Here is a 21224-nt window from a genome sequence, read left to right on the forward strand (position 1 = left end):
TTGATTTTGGAATTTGTACCGTGAAAACTAGAGCAGACTCAAGTAAGTTCAGACTTGAGACTTGAAGGATGGTAAAGGATAAAGTGAATAGCTAATAATATCAACATGTCAACGCGTCCAATCATCCGTATTCACCTCTCCAAACGTCATGTTTCACTGCTCTCCTGGACTGCTCTGATTTTCTCAAAACAACACTTTCTCATCACAAAGTTTGAATTTTTTGTTTCATCGCCAGTTGATATTACGTAGGTCCAATATTAGGTGAGTTCAGCAAGCTTCTTTATAAAATAATTGGGCATCAGATGGATTGATGCTCCATGCTACAATCGTTATTACATGCTGCAGTAGCAAGCAATTTACAATGTGGCTGCCACTTTGAGAAAAAAAAAGTTGGTGTTGCTCTGGAGGGCATCAGGGAGTCGAAGAAGACTGGAAGGATGCAATGTCATTGTGTTTTCGATCAGATGATTTATTGCTTTCATGCTGTGTTAGTTGTTGGCATTTGCTGTAGGAGAATCCATGTAAACTTTTCCACATTTGCAGTCAGTGCTTGATGAATGCTGTAGAGACAACACACCCAGAAAGAACTCTCTATTTCATGTCAGGATCTCATTAAATTTTTCTCTATCTTCTTAGAGGGACCTTTTACAAAAAACCACCATCCATTTAAAGGAGCTTTTACACACAAAAGCAACAAGCAGAAAACAGTAGGTCTTGTATTTTCATTGCATATGCTATTGTCAATAGTAACATGTATATTTCATCATTAGTGGCTGACGACGAGGAACATGAAGAATTCGAGCAATCTGGCTCAGGTGCTTCTCTCACCTACCCCATGCAAGTACGTGTAGTATATTATATAGTAGTGATGCATGTTACATAGCATAATCATCTCATTAACGGTCTCACATACTAACACCGCATTCAAACACTAGTGTTCTGCTCTCCGAAAGAACGGCTTCGTCCTATTGAAGGGTCGTCCTTGCAAGATTGTTGACATGTCTACCTCAAAGACTGGAAAGCACGGTCACGCAAAGGTCCATCTCGTCGGAGTCGATGTATGTACCATTAGAATCATTTTCCGTTAAATTTTGGGGTCGGTAACCTGGTGTTGACCCATGAAATTCACCATTGTTTCACATTAGATCTTCACCAACAAGAAGCTTGAAGATTTGTCTCCTTCAACCCACAACATGGATGTCCCCAACGTATCTCGTGAGTACTCCAACAAAAAAAATCACTCGACCTTCATCTGTATGACACTCAAACATATCACTCTCCACCCTAGGTATCGAATACGCACTTTTGGACATTGAAGAAGACTTCCTTTCCCTCATGACTGGCGATGGATCTACCAAGGACGACGTCAAGGTCCCAGAAGGAGAAGTCGGTGAAAAACTACGTGCCGAATTTGGAGAAGGAAAGGAGTTGTTGGTGACTGTCATCAGCGCTATGGGTGAAGAGGCCGTCACTACATTCAAGGGTGAGTTGGGTGGCTTGTGTTGATGTGGTTTGGTGGAGGAAGTGGAGAGTGATGCTTGATGTGATAAATTCGGCCTTTTTTGCTTGGTATCTAACAACTTCCCTTCCTTCTTACTTATAACAGAGGCTCCCAAATCCTAAACAAAAGAAGAAGAAAACCCCTCATAAATTGTAAAACGAGGCAACAAACAGGAGGAAGAAAACAAGAGATTTATTTGGTGTTTTGATATACATAAAGTTGTGGTTTGAGAAGAAGTGGGAGACTAGTAGTTGAGGCTTTGCTTGGGTTTTTTTTCTCTTCGTTTTGCCTACTTTGTGTCCTTGACCTGCTCGTGTAAGAACGTATAAACACAGGTGAAATTTGCAAAAGGATGTCAACTTATTTCGTTTGTTGTCTCCATTGATTTGGTGCTTTGGCGCAACACATGAGCTTTGAGCGATTATTCATTACTAAAAAGTATTGTTCATATATTTATATCAGCTTCTGTGCAGTCCTATTACAATCCTTATTCCACTTCCTCTTGTCTTCACACTTGCCCCACAATCACAACCTCAATACTCTCTCCGAACTCCACAACCATCCTCTCAACACCACCACTACACATCTCTTTCAACGCTCCCACATTACAATGTACACCATCGTACCTCAGCGACACCTTCTTAACCTTGCTCTCCCTGTCAAGCCTCACAAGACATTCAGACAAAACATCAGTCGGTACCTGACTGCCACCTGATACAGCATTCATCGTGCTTGATATGTATAGTTTCAGATGGTTTAGGTGTGGCATGCATCGGATTATGTGGGTGGTGATGTAGGTGAGGTCGTTCCATGAGGTTGTTATGGAGAGGCCGATTATGAGGGATTTGAGGGTAAGGAGTTTGGGGTGTGGATATGATGGTAGCTAATGAGAAGGATTTGTGTTGAGATTGGGGAGTTTGAGTGGCAGACTGTGGAGGAAAAGTTTCGACAGATTCGATGATCACTTCACACCATCCCTTATATTTACCTTTTCCCAGAATGCAACTCCAGTGTAACACGGCATCCTAACAGTCTGCAATGTTCCGGCCGACGAAATCAACAAGTCATACATTGCATCATTATTCTTCGCAGGACCTTCAGCATTTGGTGGCAGCAGCAACATGTGTCCCGTATGCAATTCAGTCAGGTTCTTCATCTTGCATACATCAGACCATAGCTGAAGATGAGACGTTTGACCAACGAGACGGATTTCAAGTTGGAGCACTCGAAGGTTTAGGTCTATGAGTGGTGATAGTGCGGTTGGTTCGATACGAGCATACATGAAGCGGGATCTGGCGCTTCTTGTTTGTGATGCGTTTGGGCCTATGGGATGAGTAGGCAGAAAACAGAGTTAGGCAGAGTCTCAGGGGCATATGCTACAAAACAGAGCATCAGCATATGAATTCCGCTTCATTTTCGTTAGTGGTAGCACCTCTTTCTCACCCCCCATAATACACACCTTTGATATAAACCTTATTCAAGTTCTTATAAGCCTTCAGCACACTCAAATCCTGATCTGTAATAGTCGGCAGATTCCTTATAAGATCAAACCTCATACACTTTATCCTCTCTTTTAGATGTTGCGGCAGCGAGACAAGCACTTTATAATCGATAGCAGTGAATGTGAGTGACGTGACTTTGAGTGATTCGATGACTTGAGACATTGTTTCAGGATCGAGTGGGATTCGGTCAATGAATCGGATTGCACGACATGATATTTTGAGTTTTTTGGATGGGATTCGTGCGTGTGCTAGTGGAGACAGGAGGCCGTCCATGAAGTGGTTTTGATGCTGTATGAGGTGATAATAGAAGGTGGGAGTGTGAGCTTGTGCCGGTCTGATTCGACAAGCTTGTTTAGCTTCAACAATCAAGACACAAGCCCACAAGAGCGAAAGGGACGACTGCGTCATGACCACACAGATGATGATGAAGCCATTATTGGATCAAAATGACATTGTGACTCACCAACATACCTGAACAATCACTCTTGGATGCGACCTTACACGGATCTCAACTCCGTAATCCTGATTTGAAGCTCCAAATGTATTGCCTAGAACGGTAAAAGGAGATTTCAGTCAATAAACATGTAAAGCAAGGCTTCATTGTTGCTCGTCAAAAACACCAGGTTAAAAAAACACTGGTTGAATGCCACTACAACTCACATAGTCTAAGCTTATCAGCCTTGATTCCATGATGCTCATCATCCGTATCCATACCAGACCATACGTCAAGAGCTAGAGCTACTTTGACGACGCTGCCTGTGACTATAGCATTCAGCTTTTTACAGACTAAAGGCGAGTTGAGGAAGAAGGTCTTTGGACCAGATAAGGAGACGCAGTGAGATATGAGTTCAGGCGGCAAGTCTAGTAAAGCGAACGGCTTTGGTTTTGGAGGTGCATCCTCGCTATGCTCCATGTTGTTGCGATGTTTTGTATTCCTGAAACAAACGCGGAAGGAGCTTGACAGTTTATGGTTATAGAATAGATAAAGGACGCTTCATTTTACGTGTTATCATCACGTTATGTACACTATTGTTGAACCTTTAACGTTGAACGGATCAAATTTCCACCTTCATAAACATATAAACAGTCACGTTAATCCATGATGACGATCAGCGAAAGATTGAGGGCGGCATATGACAGTAGGACGCGAATTCACGAATCCTCGATATGATATACACGCTTTACGCACATCTCTTGCATCGATTCACATTCTCTCAAGAATTTGTCATCGCATCCGGATGTCATCAAAAGTTTCGAATCCCAAAAATACGCAAACACGGACAAACCTTCTTAGGAGACATACATACTTTAGCAATGGGTGCCAAGCTCATATCTCTCACCGTTATTATATGAAGATCCCCGCTGGCCTCCCAACTGTATCCAAAACCACACGAATATGAAGGATTGCTTCTCATGTGCTGCCTGTCATGACATTGTAGACCATCCCGTTACCCTCCAGTGCGGGGCTACCGTATGTAAATCCTGCTTGCCATCGCCCCGACTGCCTGCACCGCCAGAAGACGACGATAATGGGTTATCTCTTTGGTGCTTCTATAGCTGTCCAGCTTGTTGTTGTCAGCATCTGTATCGTAACGAAGGTGTAGATTCCTTGTTAGGCCATCTCATGGAGAAGCTGTATCCTCGTGAACTCGAAGCCTTGAGACTCGTCAGGGAGGGTGTTGGATGTTATAATCAACTCAAGGCTAAAGCCATGACTATGAGTAAGGAAGAGCTCGATACCCAGTGTGGACTTATTATACAGGAGTATGCTGCAAAGGCTATTGAGGTGGCTCCTAATATGGCCCGTGGATATCTCTTGAGGTCGACCTTACTTAAGCAGATACATGGGGCTGATAGAATCGAATTGCTGATACCCGATATCGCCATGGCGCATAAGCTGTGCCCGAATAATGCAATGCTAAATGATATAGTCGCTAGTCTCGGGGCTCTGATTCCACCATCTGATACAATCACAGAAAATCCAACATCCGCGTCACCAACGGATATAAATGCAAGTGATTTAGAATGCAATCTGTGCTACTCGACATTTGTAAATCCTGTATCGACACCATGTGGCCATACATGGTGCAAGTACTGTCTGTTACGAGCTGTAGATACCGCTGGATCATCATGCCCAATGTGTAGAGCACCTCTCCCGTCTTATGGATATTTATCCCGTAAAACTACATCTAAAATACTGGATACGCTACTGCGTCAACATAATCCTTCTATATGTAATGATATGCCGGCGCCGTCGTCGACTACAGAATGGGTCCCGTTATTTATCTGTAGTTTAGTCTTTCCGGGCAGTAAATGTTTCTTGCATGTTTTTGAACCACGCTATAGAGCGATGGTTGCATCATGTATCGCAGAGGGATCGAACAAGCGGTTTGGGATGTGTCTGCCAAATCCTAATAGGGCGACACCACTGCTGGATTATGGGACTATGTTGCAGATTCAGGGTGCTGAAGAGCAATCTAGTAGTAGGAATAGTGGCAATAATGTGCAGCTGCCAGAATATATGATTAATACTGTTGGGGTTTATCGGTTCAAGGTGAGTTATAAGGAAAAAGAGGCACTCCAAAGCATGCATCAGATTCATTGAAATCTTTTCACGATAGGTCTTGGAGTATCGCCAACAGCCTGAAGGTTATTACATGGCTCGTATAGAAAGAATCGACGATTTAGAGGTTGATGAAGAGATTGCAAAGTGTGCCTCTGAACCGGCCTGTGTATCAAAGAGCAGTATGGAAGGCGACTACGAGTGTCCTATAGAGGCCCACTTCCGATCACTGCAAACGTGTAATGCTGCTGCCGGTGCAACCGATAGTAATAGTGCCACAAGCAGCACCTGTAAAACGAAACCATCCCAACTCATAGACGCCAAACTCCAACGTATTTCAAACTACTACCACTCATCACGAGACCTCATGAATGCATATATAAACCGTCTATCCCCACCACAACGCAACCACTTTGACTTTCTCTATGGAACTATGCCGTCGTCACTGGAAGCATACACGTTTTGGCTAGCTCAGATGATACCCATGTCGGATTTCAGTAAATATGAGTGGTTGAGTATGACTTCGACGCTCAAGAGGATGGAAATTGTGGGAGAGTTCGTGGTTTCGAAGGCTCAGTCGCGAAGCTCTTGTAATATTTTGTAGTTATGATCTTTTAGTTTTCTTTACTCTTTTAGTTATATCACACGTAAGAATATAAGATGATTGGCCTTGAAGATATTTGTTTCGGTGCTCGCGAAGCTTGATATCTCTCAAAGACCTCGCAGGTTCAATAGTTCTAGTGGAGAAGGACAGAGATCACGTAGCACGTAGCGCATCACACCGCTTTACAGAGTTTATCAGGAATATTTAGCTCGTCGTATTCAGTAACGTCCATGATCGCAAGGTAAAAGTCTCGGATTTGCAAGCTGATATGCTAGGACTAGCCACTTGGCAACATCATCGTAGCCATCTACTGATACGTCAAGCATTCAAGTTGGTGGCCACATTTTTTCATGCCTCTCTCAGCGTACACGAATATCCTCGATTGGAATTATTTCTAGAGTGCTGCCCGAATCTTGTCGATTTGACGTTACTGTTTGTCCCTTACCAGATTACCAACCAAGACGTATTTCAACTTCTAACCAAGCTCTGCAACCTTAGAAGGCTGTCTGTCAACAAGGACGACCCGTCTGGACTATTTGTAGACTGCCTGCTGAATTAGCTCGATCCAAGAGGAAGACTGTTGAATATCTGAGGACTTTTTTTAACAGACATTGTCATTGGCACTGGTCAACGATATATGGTGGTATTTTGAGGGTGGGTATTGTAAAGCAGGATGGTATTGCACATTATACAACAAATGAACTAATAGACACGAACAATCTTGCCCATTGATGCATAAGCTTATAACGATTTACTGTACAACGGTTTGTCCTGCTAGTTTGTATATGAGCAGTTCCAAATGTTGTAAGCAAACAGATTGAATAGTTCTGGCCAGTTCCTTGGCGTCAGGAATCATTTAGTGGAAAGACAGTCTGGGTTCGCGTTCTACATATCCGCGTTCTACAATGCTGAAATCTTGCAACTTTGCAACCTTTCGTTCATTTTGACGGCCAAGCAAAAAGAGAGACCGCCATCATGGCCGACAACAGTACATCAGGATCTATAGAAAGCAGGATGCCCTCAGTACTAGATGGCGCCTCCTCAAACATGGCTGTAAATCAAACGCAATCCAGACGACCATCGCAAATCAGCGGTGGTGGAGCTGAAAGGGACGGCCCATCAGTCATCAACAATGCAGCAAATGCAGATCCAGCTGCCCGAATTGGATCCCTCCTTTCTGTAGGCACCGATAAACGAAAACCTGGCATCACATTCTCAAGTGTCCCAACTACAATCCCACACTCGAATGAAGGAGCAAGTGATGCCGACTCATCCTCAAATAATAATTCAGGACCTGGCGCTGGATCTGATGACCGGTCATCTGTCGGGGCTGCAAGTACTGCATCTCCTGGACTACAAAATAAACTAGGATCTCGAGCGACGTTGACGGCTTCAAAAACATCGCTAGCTGCAAAGACTGTGGTCGTGCATGGATCCAGGATGACGCTGGGTGGTGATCGGCTGCAAGATAGAGTCGCTGGTGCTGCTCCTGCTGCTTTTGGATATGACTTTGATGAGGGGTATAGAGAAGGAGAGCGAAGAATCATATCTGAAGATCCGCATTTTAATCCTGCTCCGGTCACGCCATTGGTCGAGTTATGTTTGATGTCGGTCGTTCAGAACTTTGAAGGTGGGTTGGGGAATTGCAATATGAATGTGCTATTGGAATGTCATGTTTAGAGTTGAAGATGTCTTGAAACGAGCCCTGAAAGCAGTACGATGCGCTAATCTTGCGGCTTTTCTATTAGCCAAACCAAGATTGGATCGAGTGCCAATAAAGTACAGGCAACGACTGCTTGAGGCCATATCCTTAACACTCCCATTATCGCTGGCAGCTCCGCTCATATCGGAAGAATCCTATTGGGAACGTCGTGCTAAATCCATATTCAAAACCCTGTCTCTACGATCACACGGGAATTCATGGAAGCGTCTGTTTTTCGAACTTGACGTTCGTGAACAGATTGAGAACTTTGTACCCAAGTCTTCTACAAAAGACGATGCCGACGAAAAGGCATTCAAAGAGCTGGTTAAAACTATAGAAGTGTCAGCTCCGTGGATTCATAATCTAGAGATTCGGCAGTTGAAACCAAAGCCATTGGCTGAAGGCAAACGGGATGAGGGTTTGCCATTGGAACATGTGGATTTGAGTTTTATACTCCATGCTATACCGGAATTGGAGTGTTTAAGTTTAACATTTGAGTATGTATACCGGAACGGTTCTGCCTTTTTGGCGCCAGAGTGAACTGACAGTTCCACACAATGATCTTCTTAGTGTACGAGACATCGGAATGGGATTTGCATGGTCATCCTTTGGAATATCAAACATTGATTGTGAACGCCTTGCATCATGTTTACGACCACCAAAAGCAAAATGTCTTACCACCTTATGCCTAAAGTCATCTCAATTGGACGATACTCAGGCCCGTATCCTGTCGGTGGCACTATTAGAGAACACTGCCATAAAGCATCTCGATCTCTCAAACAATCGTATAGGAGATGCAGGTGCACGAGGTCTTGCAAAAGTATTAGCAACACCAACTACCACCATAAAGGAACTCGTACTCGGTAACAATCGAATAGGACAGGTCGGAGGACATGCTCTAGGACGCTGTCTGACTCGCAACCGAACTCTCACTAGCTTAAACATGAGATTGAATCGTTTGGGTGATGTTGGAGGGGCCGATTTTTTGCACGTTGTTGCTCATGCCTTCCAATTCGTAAACCCACAAGCACCCGGCAAACCTATACTGCAGTCAATAGACATATCTGGAAATGGATGTGCAGTGGCTACACTGGCATCATTATGTAAACTGGTGCGAATGAATGTCAAGACACTGAAATCTATTAATGTATCAGCCAACTCGTTAGCCAAGATTGTCAAGAGTGAGACTGATGGATACTCTGTTTTGGGAATGGGAAATATTGCTGGAGCTGGTGTTAATGGTGCTAGTGAAGAGACGGGACCTGTTCCGGTTGGTATTAGTGCAACAGCTGCCAAGGAAAAACAGGAACTGGAGGATTCTGGGAAATATATTGTTGATGCAGTGGGAAAGAATCAGGTACAGTGAATTCACACCCTTTACAGGGGGGATTTTCTTCTTTTTGCTGTGGTTCTAAACTTTGCTCCATATTTAGTACCTCACCAGGCTGGACTTGAGAGCAACTGATATCCCAGCCGCATCTATAGTTCTGGTACAGGAACTCGTCTCGGAGAATGCAGCGATAGGCTGATGGGTTAAGAAGGACAACCTGTTGCATCTGCTTGTTAAAAGTCATGTTTAATTGCATAGACCAATATATAAATGATACATAGCAAAAAGAAAGGAAACCAAGTACCAGTGCTGATGCTGATGCTGCTTTTTGATCTTGATCAAAGCGTGAACATTCAGCCAAAGCCTGAACGACAAGGAAGAATAAATCAATCTGAACATCAACATCGGCGGCTTCATCAAAAAGCAACACCCAGAAAAACACTGATTCAAGAAGAAGAGAAAAATATCTAGTAGTTTTCATAGACACTTGGAAAATACAAAAACCCCATAAAGTATTAGAGCATGGCTCGCAATGGATCGTACACTGCATCTGCCAGCACATCTCGTGGTGGTGCGCCAACATGCGATTCCAGGTTCTTGGTCAAGACACGTGCAGATGTGATGTCAGCAATGGTCGGTGTTCCCATAAGTCTCATACACATTTCCTATATGAGATAATTTCATTAGCTATAATTGCATTGTCAATAATGAAACTCCTTTTAGGACTAACCAGTTCATCTCGTAGCAAGTCGAGTGCTCTTTCCACACCAGCTTGTCCATATCCTGACATTGCGTATAAGAAGGGACGACCCAAACCGACTCCTAATGTTGACGGGAGAAACGGTGTTTGTGAGCAGCTCTCAATGCAAACCTGGATATGCCGTTGTTTTGTCTTCGCTGTTACCTGTAGCCCCTAACGCTAGAGCTTTAAATATGTCTGTTCCACGACGGAAACCTAAAGAGACAGAGAGTTAAACTGAATGTGCTTCTGCAATCGATCCACCTGACATGCAAAAACATGCAAACTGCGTCTTGACATATGATTTCTGTCGCTTCTGTGAAATCAAAACCCAATCAAAATAACGTACCTCCATCAACGTAGATCTCCATCTTGCCGTGCAGTCCAGCTTCCTTCAAAGCAGACACAACCTCAGGCAGTATCTCCACAGCAGATCGACCTGTATCCAGTTGCCTACCACCATGATTACTAACTACAATCGCCTGTACCCCATACTGAGCAGCAGTAACTGCGTCTTCACCAGACTGAATACCCTTGAGAGCAATAGGCATCTTGGTGATTGATCTAAACCATGGTATATCAGCCCAACATAATGCTGGATCAATGAATTTAGATATAGCTCGAGCAGCTCCTTGATTTCTTTCTACTGTTGATTCATCTTGAACGTCTGGAGCCTCATCGACGAATTTAGTTCTCATGTCCTTTTCTCGACGGCCGAGTTGAGGAGCGTCGACGGTTATGAAAAGGCCTTTGACACCTCGCTTTTCGGCGTCTTCTACTATTTTACGGGTGTTTTCACGGTCTGTGTTTACATATAGTTGGAGCCATTGGGTTTGGCCTGGCTGAGCGGCTTCCGTCATTTCGGCTAGCGAGCATGAAGCTAGTGTGGGCATCATCTAGCAAAGCCGACAGAGTTAAGCTTATGCTTGCTTCACAGCTAGTGTGGTTTTTTTGTTGTCCTAACTTGCTTGTTAATTTGTTAGCACTGACCTGTACGATTCCTCGAGTATGAGCAGCTCTGGTCAAGACGACTTCGCCTTCTGGATGACCTAATTTACCCAATGCAGTGGCAGTAATGTATATAGGGAGTTTCACTTTGGTTCCCAACATGGTTGTGGAGATGTCGACATCTTTTACATTAATGAGGACACGAGGTTTGAGCCAGATACGATGGAATGCAGCATGGTTTTCTCGTAGTGTGAGTTCATCATCGGCACCTGACGAATAGTAAGCCCAAGCTTCTGGCTTGAGGACTTTGCGAGCTACACCCTGCGAAAGAGGATAAAGCTGGTAAGCATCAAAGAATCAATCGACAGGTCAGAAGGAATCAGTTACCTCAAAGTCAAAGATGTTGAACATTGCAGCTAGTGGTGGTTTATCAGCAGTCACGACCTTTTTTGCCACGACTTCTTCAGTGTCTGTATTGGCGACAGGAGTTGAGCTAGTATCCAGTACACCCATCTTTAGGTCTCCGGAGATCAGTTTTTCAGCGATGTCCTTTGGGTGGAATGGAATAAATGCAGCAGTGGCATCACGTCCAGCTTCCTTGATGATGATTCGTCTTCCACCAGGATGTTCGTTCAAGAAGGAGGTCAGATTCCATACAGTCCCATGAATGGATACCCAGCAGTCACGTTCTGTATTGTGCTGGGCTAGTTCCTATAAAGTTTGTTGCGACAGAAGATGTTTGTTGCAGTTAGCGTAAGTTGACGAAGAAGGTAGATTTCAACGGAGACTCTTCAGTGAGAATGTGAATGCAGCTTACTTGATAGGATATACTTCGCAGCCCCGATGTCATTTTCAGTATCTAGGATTAATATTGTAGCAGTTAATTGATTAAGTCAGATTTTGTTAGTTTTTTGTTGAGGACAAAGCCAACTGTTGACATGAGTCATGTTGGAACGTGTGAAGCATCAATGAGATCGTCAAGCATTCGTGAATCATCTCCGCGTATCCAGCTAATCCAGCATCAGAGCTATTGTCACCAACGCGATACGTTGTGTTTTGCTCAAACATTGATTTCGACGATAGGCCGGAGAGGACTCAAGGATCAGCTCAAGGAGCACATCACATCGATGTGTGGCGCATCATAATAGTTGCTAATCTACTTTGGAGGGTGGATCTGCGGTGCGTTTTCTCTGTAAGGTGAGTTGCAAACAAGAGTGACGATCTGGTGCGTCTATGATGAGAGCTTACGTTGGAACACAATAATATATGATATACTCATGCTCTGAAGGCTCCTTTTGCCGTTTCACGCTCATTTCACTCCCTTGTACTGCAGACATTTTGTAAAAACCCCAGTTTACTCAAAAGCCTCCTTTCACACGGTAGACCAGCTCATCGTTTATATCGCGTCGTAAGCGTATTATGTAAAGGTTGCTGGCTATTGGCCTTCCAACCCTACCATTGGTAGTCTTGGACGGTATCGTGGGAACATGCTCGCGAACACACCCTGCAGGCAGGCGACAGCTCTAGTGTCCAAACAATGGAACAAGGCTGCAATCAGGAAACTGTGTAAAGAAGTCGACATTTGTAGGGAGGGGTGGTTCAAGCCTTTCAGCGATATGGATCCAGCTCCCACGGCAGGAGCGTCCCAATACGTACAAAGTCTATTGATTTACACAAAGAGTCTGGCAGTATATTCTTGGCCTGATGAGCTGGAAGATACTGGTTAAGGGCTTTTGCCATACATCATGAAGAGAATGTACTGGTGGGACAGAATAAAGATTGCTTATAAAGGAATATACTAATAGTCTAATATACTTCATACATATAACGACGCATGAGTACCATCACGAATGCTGCGCAGTTACGACCCTTGGTATAGAAGGTTGCAAGTAGATCCGAGTGTTTGAAGTAATCTGCCATTGACCTGAGACATGAAGCTCGAAGAAACTAGTTCGCATTGATCTTATTGAACAATGAACAATGTCACGTAGAATGAATCCAATTTACGCCTTGATATCAGTAGAATTGGCTGCACTGTCATGTTAGTGGAATTCCATGTCTTGCAGCGCAAGCCAAACAAACTTAAGTGACATTTAGACGCGTCAGGAGTTAAAAATCGAAAGCTCAGAAACGATTCATACGTTATTTGATGACTGGCTGACATTATTCTCCGAAGCGTGAGTGTCGTTCAAAACATGCATCATCGCAAGACAGAAACTGGTGAGGGGGTAAGTTTACCATATAGAGTGTAGCAGGACGATTTTGCCCATGACATCGGCTTCATAGGATGGCGATTATGTACTTGCATCGCTTGAGAGTGGCTGGATGCAATGGCCAAAATCAACTCACAATTTACTTCCTCGAGACTTCAAGCTTTATCATCAACTTCATCTTGAGCTGCATATCTGAATCTGCTGACGGATAACATACATTTATAGTGAAAATGTCTGGTTCAGAGCCGCCTCCACCTGCAGGAAAGACAAGATGGAACACGGTGTGGTCGCGATTTACCAGCGCTGGAAGAGGAGTTAGAAGAGGCATCACAATACTGGTTGCTGGTTCTGTTGCTCTATCGATTGCAAATCAATACGTTAAACGTCAAAGATACTTGACGATAAACGACAAAGCTACCGTAACTTGGAGGCTTGACCAACTGACACTGTCAGAAACTACTCTGGAGTCATCAGATCTATTTTCTGCCCTTAGTAGCGGAACTCTACCGAAAATGTCATTCTTGGAGGCCATCAAGACTCTACGATTCATGAGAAACGATGACAGAATCACAGGTACGCGTTTGGTTGGAACCGCATCGAATAGCTTGCTTACTACGGAAGACCTCGTTTATTCCTCTCCAAATACGCTTCACAGAACTCAAGAACTAACATGACAATCCCTGAAAATAGGTCTGATTATGGATTTCAGCACAACAGGCTCTGCGTCAAGAAGTGCTCTTGGAATTGCTCAGATTCAAGAGTTGCGAGATGCCATAAAAGAGCTCTCTGAAGCCAAAAAGGAACGTCTGGGAAGTGGGGCATTCAAGTTACAAGCCATCACGGATACTTTTGGTATGTATCGGCGATCGTGACATACAAGTTTCCTTCACTCTCGGAACTAACGACTTCCGTTCATACCATTCGTACCAATCAAACTAGATTCACAAATGCAATACTATCTGGCATCCGCATTTGATGATATATGGATGGAGCCTATTGGTAGTTTGCCACTGTTTGGTGTTGCCAGTGTTGGTCTCTTTTTCAAAGGACTGCTAGATAAAGTCGGTGTCAAATTCCGGTCTCATAGTGTAGGAGAATACAAAGGTGTACAAACGCCATTCACGAGTACGAGTTGGCCTAGACCTCAGCGTGAAAACAACACGACGCTATTAAGGTCCCTCAATGATCAAATAATCGATGGTATAGCTAGAGATCGTAGAGACCATCTATCAAACTTTACTGGATTTCCTACCGTCGAAGAATCCCTACAGAATGCAGATTTACGAAAACGTCAGCTCGAAGAATTACAAAGTCTCGAACGAGAATTTCTTTTCTACGAAACTGCCTTAGAGATTGGTGGTACTCGACCCGCTCAAACTATCGGAATCAGATCCCCGCTGACGCTATCGACATCAACCTCTCCAGTATTGGATTTAATAACTGATGTAGACAAGGTGAAACACCTAATGGACATTGCTCCTCTATCCGCTGAAGAATGTAGAGCATCGGGACTCATAAATCAAATCAACTATAAAAGTGAAGCAATGCATCCCTTTTGGCCATTCAAGGCACCGTATAACCGAGCTCTTCGCCAACCAGCGCCTGCCAAAGAAATGACGTTCAATAGATATGCTGCTGCAATCTCGAATGAAAAGGCTAAAGCAGCTGTCTTGCTGCCACCAGCTCCCATCAAGCCCATCGTTGGACTGGTGTATGTCGTTGGGATCATCAGGAGAGGGGATAGTCAATTTGGAAGCAATACTATTGTGAAGGTAGGTTTTTTTGGTGTCCGCCTGTGGTTCTCAGTTTGGAACTGATACTTCTTTTCACAGGCTATTACGGATGCCGCGAGAGATCCTGAGGTTTCCAGTATCGTCTTACGCATTGACTCAAATGGGGGTGATGCTATAGCGGCAGGTATGCCACGAGTCGTGATGTATCCTTAGAATTGTAGCTGCTTTGGGTGGTCCGTGGGTAATATGGTTTGCTAAACGTTCCATATTCTTATAGAAACCATGTGGCAAGCAATAGACAAGGCACAACGTCATTATAAGAAGCCAATCGTTGCATCATTTGGAAATGTAGCTGCTTCGGGTGGTCAGTGTGCTATTAACCGAATAAGAGTTCGAGTTGTTTTTTTGCAACTACTTGAAACTCACTCCTCCTTCACCAAATGTTTAGGCTACTATATCGCAGCACCATGTTCTAAAATTATTGCAAGCCCCGGCACGATAACAGGTTCTATTGGTGTCGCCTCCGGCAGACCTGTAGTCCTACCTGAACTGATGAAGCGTCTCGGCATAAGTACCGAGCAAATCGCCTTCTCAGAAGCCTCTAAATATAACTCCCTCTTTGAAGATCTGAAGGGACTATCACTAGAACGATTCGTCAAGCATGTCGATGACATATATGATACTTTCACTAGTAGAGTATCTACTGGTCGAAAGATGTCTTTGGATGCTGTTGAGAATGTTGCCGCTGGACGTGTATGGACTGGTCTGGATGCTATGAGGGTCGGGTTAGTTGATGAACTTGGTAAGTTTAGTCGGCATAGCTGAAAATGATGGAGGCAAAAAACAACGCTGTGCCAATGAAACAATTGTTCGAAACTCACTCTTGCGACACTCATCCATAGGTGGTATTGAAAGAGCCATCCAAATAGCTCTCAAACTAGGACATCCAAGCAGGCAGTTTATAAGTGCTCTCGGTATACCCTACGAAACAGAGATACGAATATATCCAAAACCACGTTCTCTCATCGAGAAGCTATTTGATTCAGAGTCAATGGATCAAAGTGTAGAAATCACCAAAAATGCCTTGAGTTCTTCGACTAGGACATTCTTGAAGAATATTTTTAGAGAAGAGATTATGCAGATCCAGCATGACATGCTGGATTCCAGCGTGAAACTCGAAGGTGATGTCGAGTTGGTATGGGAGTAAAAAAGCGACGTGAAGAAATAGTACGAACTTTGTAAACGAGAGTGTGCTTGAGTGGGTTTCTTCTTAATGAATTGCATAAACGACACAATGATACAAACAGTTTCAAAATTTGTTATATTAATGATTCTTTGAATGGGTGCTTTGAATGTGTATCCAAAACAAGTCGCAGAATGTCATGCTTACAAATGGATGTAGTTCTCACAGCGTGGATACATCAGCAATGGGCACAGCAACGTTAAGCTACTTAGGCGAATACCTTTTTCTTACAGGTTAAAGGACTATCATATTGCTGCACGAGCACCAAAGCGCCTCTTCCTCCTACTCTTCCCCAGAGTTTAGCATCTTGTTTCTCCCACTCACTGTGAATCCATTCGATGACTTTAACAGCATCACGTCCAGAGTCCCACCAGTCCTTGGTATGTGGATTGTCTTGCGGGTTTAAGAGTGACGAGTCTCCGTGACTGTGTTCGTCAAATGCCACGACTTGTGTGATTGAGGTCCGGAGAAGAGACGCCGCATTATTGGTTCCCACATTTCTTTGTTGTCGCCTAGTGTAAGAATCTGTGAGTTAGAGAATACCAGCGGGCAATCGTTGTTATATAACATTGCACAAAAGAAGTTCTGTATTATCTCGTGAGACGCTTTATCCAAGCATCTTGTCTCAGGACATCTACACAGTACCGCTAAGCATACAGTGCAACTAGTGACGTCAACGTTCAAGTATGTAATGCTCAGCACACATCTTAGATGGGCGATTAGAATCGTCAGTTGCAGCTCGTTCATCACGAGTGGTATCTCGTCGTGGCACATAACTGTTAACAGCGATTCGTGTTCCGAAAGAAGATCCTTCAATAATATCTCTCGTGTATGGAAGTGTTGGACGAAGCGATGATGTTTCCATCATCAATGTTGAGAATGAGGTTGTTGGTGACATAGGAGACGAATTCCCAGACCGAAAACGAGAGATGGAAGCAACAACGTAGTGAAACGAATTCCACTTGCCTACTCAGTGGCTGGTTGTTAGTATTTTTGCACTGAAATCTCACTACTTTTCAGACAGATACACGATATCTGGCTTCAATATCGGTACGACGAGATATGAGAGCCTATACAGCCGCTCAAACTCGAACCCGTTCCTTCTTCGATGCCGGCTGTGGGTATACTGACAAGTTGGGGAAACAGTTTTCACACTTTCGAATATCCGATTACTTTGCTAGCGGTCGCTCAGACAAAGTCGGTCTAAATCTGTCAACATTCATATGCTTAGCTGGTCTGACTTCAAAGCAACGCGTGAAACGGCTTCTTCATGGACCAGTCATAAACTTAGGTCTGCTTGCGAATTATACTACAAGATGACTTAAACCAATTTTATATTTCTTCACAATAATTTTTCAAACAAGTTATGCTTTTTTTAATTCTTTTAAAAGATTTTCTAAAAGACAGGCAGGCAGGTCACAGTGGGGTATCCATATAACTTGATGCCAGAGTAGTACGTTTTTTTACAATCTGGATACATCTAGAGCGTCAGCCATGGCGAGAGGGAGAGTAGGATTCAGGACACCTTCGACTTCAGCGATGACGTCTTCGACTTGTTTGGCTGTCCATTCTGGAAGTTCTTGAGGCACCCTGTGAGAAGAAATGAGGTCAGCAAAAAATCGATGGCGTAGCTTCGCTTCATGGGACACTCACATATGCCCAGCATCAGCAACAATCTTTTTAATGAAACGGGGAGCTCTTGCAGCGATGTGATCATCCTTCAACCTAAAAATTTCAATGTCAGCAAATTGCAAGAAGGCTAAAAAACCGTTCTCCACAAATAACTTACATCTTCTTTCCATCAAAGACAAACTCCATCGCTCCAATATCCGACTTTTTGCCCGTAATAACACGTAGTGGTACCTGCAGTTCCGGCAACCTCATAAACGCCGTTGGTGGAGCCGTACCTCTAAACGAAGCAGCTTCTTGCTCAGGTCGACACTTCAATGTGATTTCCGTCTTGGTGGTTGATCCGGTTGTGGTTGCGATGGGAGTGAATCCACCTTCGACGTACGACCATATGGCTTCAGTGTCCCAGGTCTTGTAGAAGGGTTTGGAGCTAAAGTTGTCGAATGCTGCTTGTCTATTACAAATGGTTTGTTAGAAGAGCAAAAAAACGGATATACAAGACAAGCTTCGAGCTTACTGAGAAGCAAATGTAGCTTTTCGTTTAATGGCACCTGCTACGTTAGGTAGTTGAGCTGGGTTTAAAGTGGATGGCGGGTATATGATTGGCTCGATAGCTAGTATCTCTGCGAAAGCCCAGTGTCGTAATATACCAGCCATGATGAGACAACAGCCACCTGTGAGGTATCCAATATGATAAGGCCACCTTTTTCTTCAGCTTGCGAGAGCACAAATCTAGAACAACATTAACCGTCCTGTAACTCACCAAACGAATGGCCAACGCCAACCAACAGCCTCTTCCTTCCGCTCTTTCTTCGCAAAGGAGCTTTAGCATCTTGCTTCCCCCACTCGTTGCTAATCCATTCCACGACTTTAACGGCATCGCGTCCAGAATCCCACCAATCCTGAGTGTGCGGATTGTAGTCTGGGTTTAAGAGTGCTGAATCTCCGTGGTTACGAGCGTCGAAGGTGACTACTTTTTCGATTCGGTAGGCTTGAGGACCATCAAAGAGACGTCGAATGACTGGTTCCCAGACTTCCTTGTTGTAGCCTAGATATTGGTGCGATAATTTATAAGTTACAGGAGAGGAAAGACGGATGAGTCGGCCAATTTTGTGAGGCGAAAAACAAATGGCACATTCTGCCCACCGCTTCTTCCAAGCAGCGCTCCTCACGTCCTCCAGACACCACCACCAAGCATATAACACAGTTGCCGATCTCAAAGTCAAATAATCCAAGCGATCACACACCTGTAGGATGTGCCATAAGAAGGGTGACCTTTGCAGCTGGTTCAGCATGTTTGGTATCACGTAGTGGCACATAAGTATTAATAGCGATCCTTATGTTTTCCGAAGATCCCTCAATGATATTTCTCGTATACGGCAGCATTGGACGGTGTGATGATTCCTCCATGATCGTGGATGAGGTGAACAATGTTGCAGTTGATGAGGAGGAGCTTGTAGCCGAGAGAGGAACGGGATTCACAGATCGAGAAGCCGAGTAGGAGTATCTTGGAGGGACTGTGAATTCAGGTTGCCTTAGTAATGAGAAACGGTTAGCGGGAAGTTGGGGTTGACACTTCACCAAACATTGTGCAATTACTTTTGGGGCAGCACAGGAGCAATCGGATGAGAAACCGTTTTGCGACGTTTCAAGCCAAAGAATTTGAGCATTCACAACAGGTTTGGCTTGATACGGTTCGGTCTTGTTGGGTTTTGACGAATGGTCGTTGGTGTGTTGGAAGTTTGTCAGCTTTGACTTTGTTGTGTTGAGAGTAATGCCTTAAAGAAAGTCACGATAGATCGACATAAGATTGAATTTAAAAGTCAATCGTTCGAGTTCAGACACGTAATGGATCGTCCTCGTCGTCAGTTTAAGCTTCAAATGCGTTCACCACAAAACATCAAAAGCATACTAAAGAGAGGATGTCGACGTATTCATATCCATATCCACCACTGGCAGACGTACCTTTAATAGTGTCGAAATCATGTCAGAAACCTAATCTAGTAAGAAATCGTCCGCAAATACGAGCAAGAATACATTCAAACTGACATTAAATCTTGACCATAGATATCACTGCCATTCAACTATCATCCAGTACCAGACAATATCACAGACCATCTCAACTATGATTTTTCTCTGGAGAACTCGCTCATTGAGGAATCGCAGCATTTGCAAGCCCTCCGTCAACAAGAAACATCACGACAACAACAAGCCGAACTGCAACGAAAGGAACGACAGACAAGAGAAGCTCAACGACGTGCTCCTGGTCTGAATCTGGAAGGAGAGATACTACAACCTACGGTCTTGCCTGGTACTTCGCCAAGTACAAAGATTGGACTGGGACTCGCTGGAATGGGACGAAGCACTAGTATAGATAGTGTCGGTGATAGTAGTGCTGCTAATAGGATTATCAGGAATATGAGTCCTCCTATTGGATCAGATGATGGGAATAGTGATGCTAGTACAGACACAAACAATAATACCAGTAGAAAACCATTCAACTTTCAGGAATTCGAACATGGTCTTGCCCCTCCTGATCCATGGGACGTCGCAAAGAAGCCAGATGAAGAATTGTCAGATCTGAATGCCGTGTTTGGTGGTGCTCGTGTACCAGCTAGACCAATGCCTAACCTGCCCCAGCACAGTAACCAACGACCACCAGCAGTACTCATACAGCACTCGAACCCACAATCCGCATCTCCGACAACAAGCAACAATAGCGATCCGCCTTCACCGCCCAAATTCGCAAACAGGATTGCAAACAGTGGTGGTGGTATCCCGACTCCCTTCCAAGCTGCATCTCAATTCAGTATGAACAATACTAGTAATATAAGTAGCAATGTAACATCATCGCTACAGCATCCTACTGGACCACCTCCCAAACCACCAAAACCAAATTCGCTGCAACAATATCCGTCCTCGCAGCCACCAATACCTGTAAAGAGTACTAGTATGGGAAGTGTTACGGCGCCTGTGCCGCCGAGACGTTCGGATAGTCCATCTGGTGGGATATCTACTGTGAATGTACCGCCTGGATTGTCGACTAGTATGCAGGTATAAAAGGTTGTCGTAAATCCATTTTGGGGAATCTGATCTCACCCAATTTCCTCGCACTAGGACTTGTATGTAAAGATGGTCAATATGGGATTTGCACCTAGTGCTATTGAACGTGCCTTCCGTGTTCATGGATCTGATGAGAAGAGGGTGAGACGGCCTTATGAAGCAATTTCACGTTCCCTGTTTTTGCTGATTCCTGACAACCCCTCATCCTTTCCAACAGGTACTAGACTTTCTCGTAGCACACGCAGACTATGTCTCCAAAGGCTTCAAATCTGAAAATATCGAAGTGGCACTCTCACTATATGATTCCGAACCAGAAAAGTGTAAAAAGTTCTTGATTGCCTTTTCAGCCATGGCCGAAATGGGGTTTCCTCGATCAAAGATACAAGAAGCATTAGTGTTGAAGAACCTAGATCAGGATCAGGCAATGGAGTTCTTGTTGACGGAGGGATCATAG

The 21224-nt window shown here is 44.1% G+C and overlaps 4 protein-coding genes across 4 annotated transcripts; 3 read left to right on the forward strand and 1 right to left on the reverse strand.

The window, feature by feature from the left end:
• Positions 1-751: 751 nt before the first annotated feature.
• SmJEL517_g01892 (uncharacterized protein) lies at positions 752-1623 on the forward strand (the record flags this gene model as incomplete). Its single annotated transcript, XM_031167820.1, has 5 exons — positions 752-841; positions 936-1058; positions 1146-1215; positions 1289-1483; positions 1607-1623. 5 exons carry the CDS (start codon positions 752-754, stop codon positions 1621-1623), a joined length of 495 nt encoding a protein of 164 aa, XP_031026225.1.
• Positions 1624-7145: 5522 nt separating this feature from the next.
• SmJEL517_g01893 (uncharacterized protein) lies at positions 7146-9401 on the forward strand (the record flags this gene model as incomplete). Its single annotated transcript, XM_031167821.1, has 4 exons — positions 7146-7800; positions 7919-8369; positions 8443-9229; positions 9306-9401. 4 exons carry the CDS (start codon positions 7146-7148, stop codon positions 9399-9401), a joined length of 1989 nt encoding a protein of 662 aa, XP_031026224.1.
• Positions 9402-9717: 316 nt separating this feature from the next.
• SmJEL517_g01894 (uncharacterized protein) lies at positions 9718-11739 on the reverse strand (the record flags this gene model as incomplete). Its single annotated transcript, XM_031167822.1, has 7 exons — positions 9718-9867; positions 9933-10024; positions 10107-10157; positions 10291-10837; positions 10932-11210; positions 11277-11600; positions 11707-11739. 7 exons carry the CDS (start codon positions 11737-11739, stop codon positions 9718-9720), a joined length of 1476 nt encoding a protein of 491 aa, XP_031026223.1.
• Positions 11740-19629: 7890 nt separating this feature from the next.
• SmJEL517_g01895 (uncharacterized protein) lies at positions 19630-21224 on the forward strand (the record flags this gene model as incomplete). The annotated part of the gene is made up of 4 exons (XM_031167823.1): positions 19630-19710; positions 19775-20761; positions 20825-20911; positions 20988-21224. 4 exons carry the CDS (start codon positions 19630-19632, stop codon positions 21222-21224), a joined length of 1392 nt encoding a protein of 463 aa, XP_031026222.1.

This window comes from Synchytrium microbalum, assembly GCF_006535985.1.
Source record: "Synchytrium microbalum strain JEL517 chromosome Unknown SmJEL517_scf0007, whole genome shotgun sequence".
Classification (NCBI taxonomy): domain Eukaryota; kingdom Fungi; phylum Chytridiomycota; class Chytridiomycetes; order Synchytriales; family Synchytriaceae; genus Synchytrium; species Synchytrium microbalum.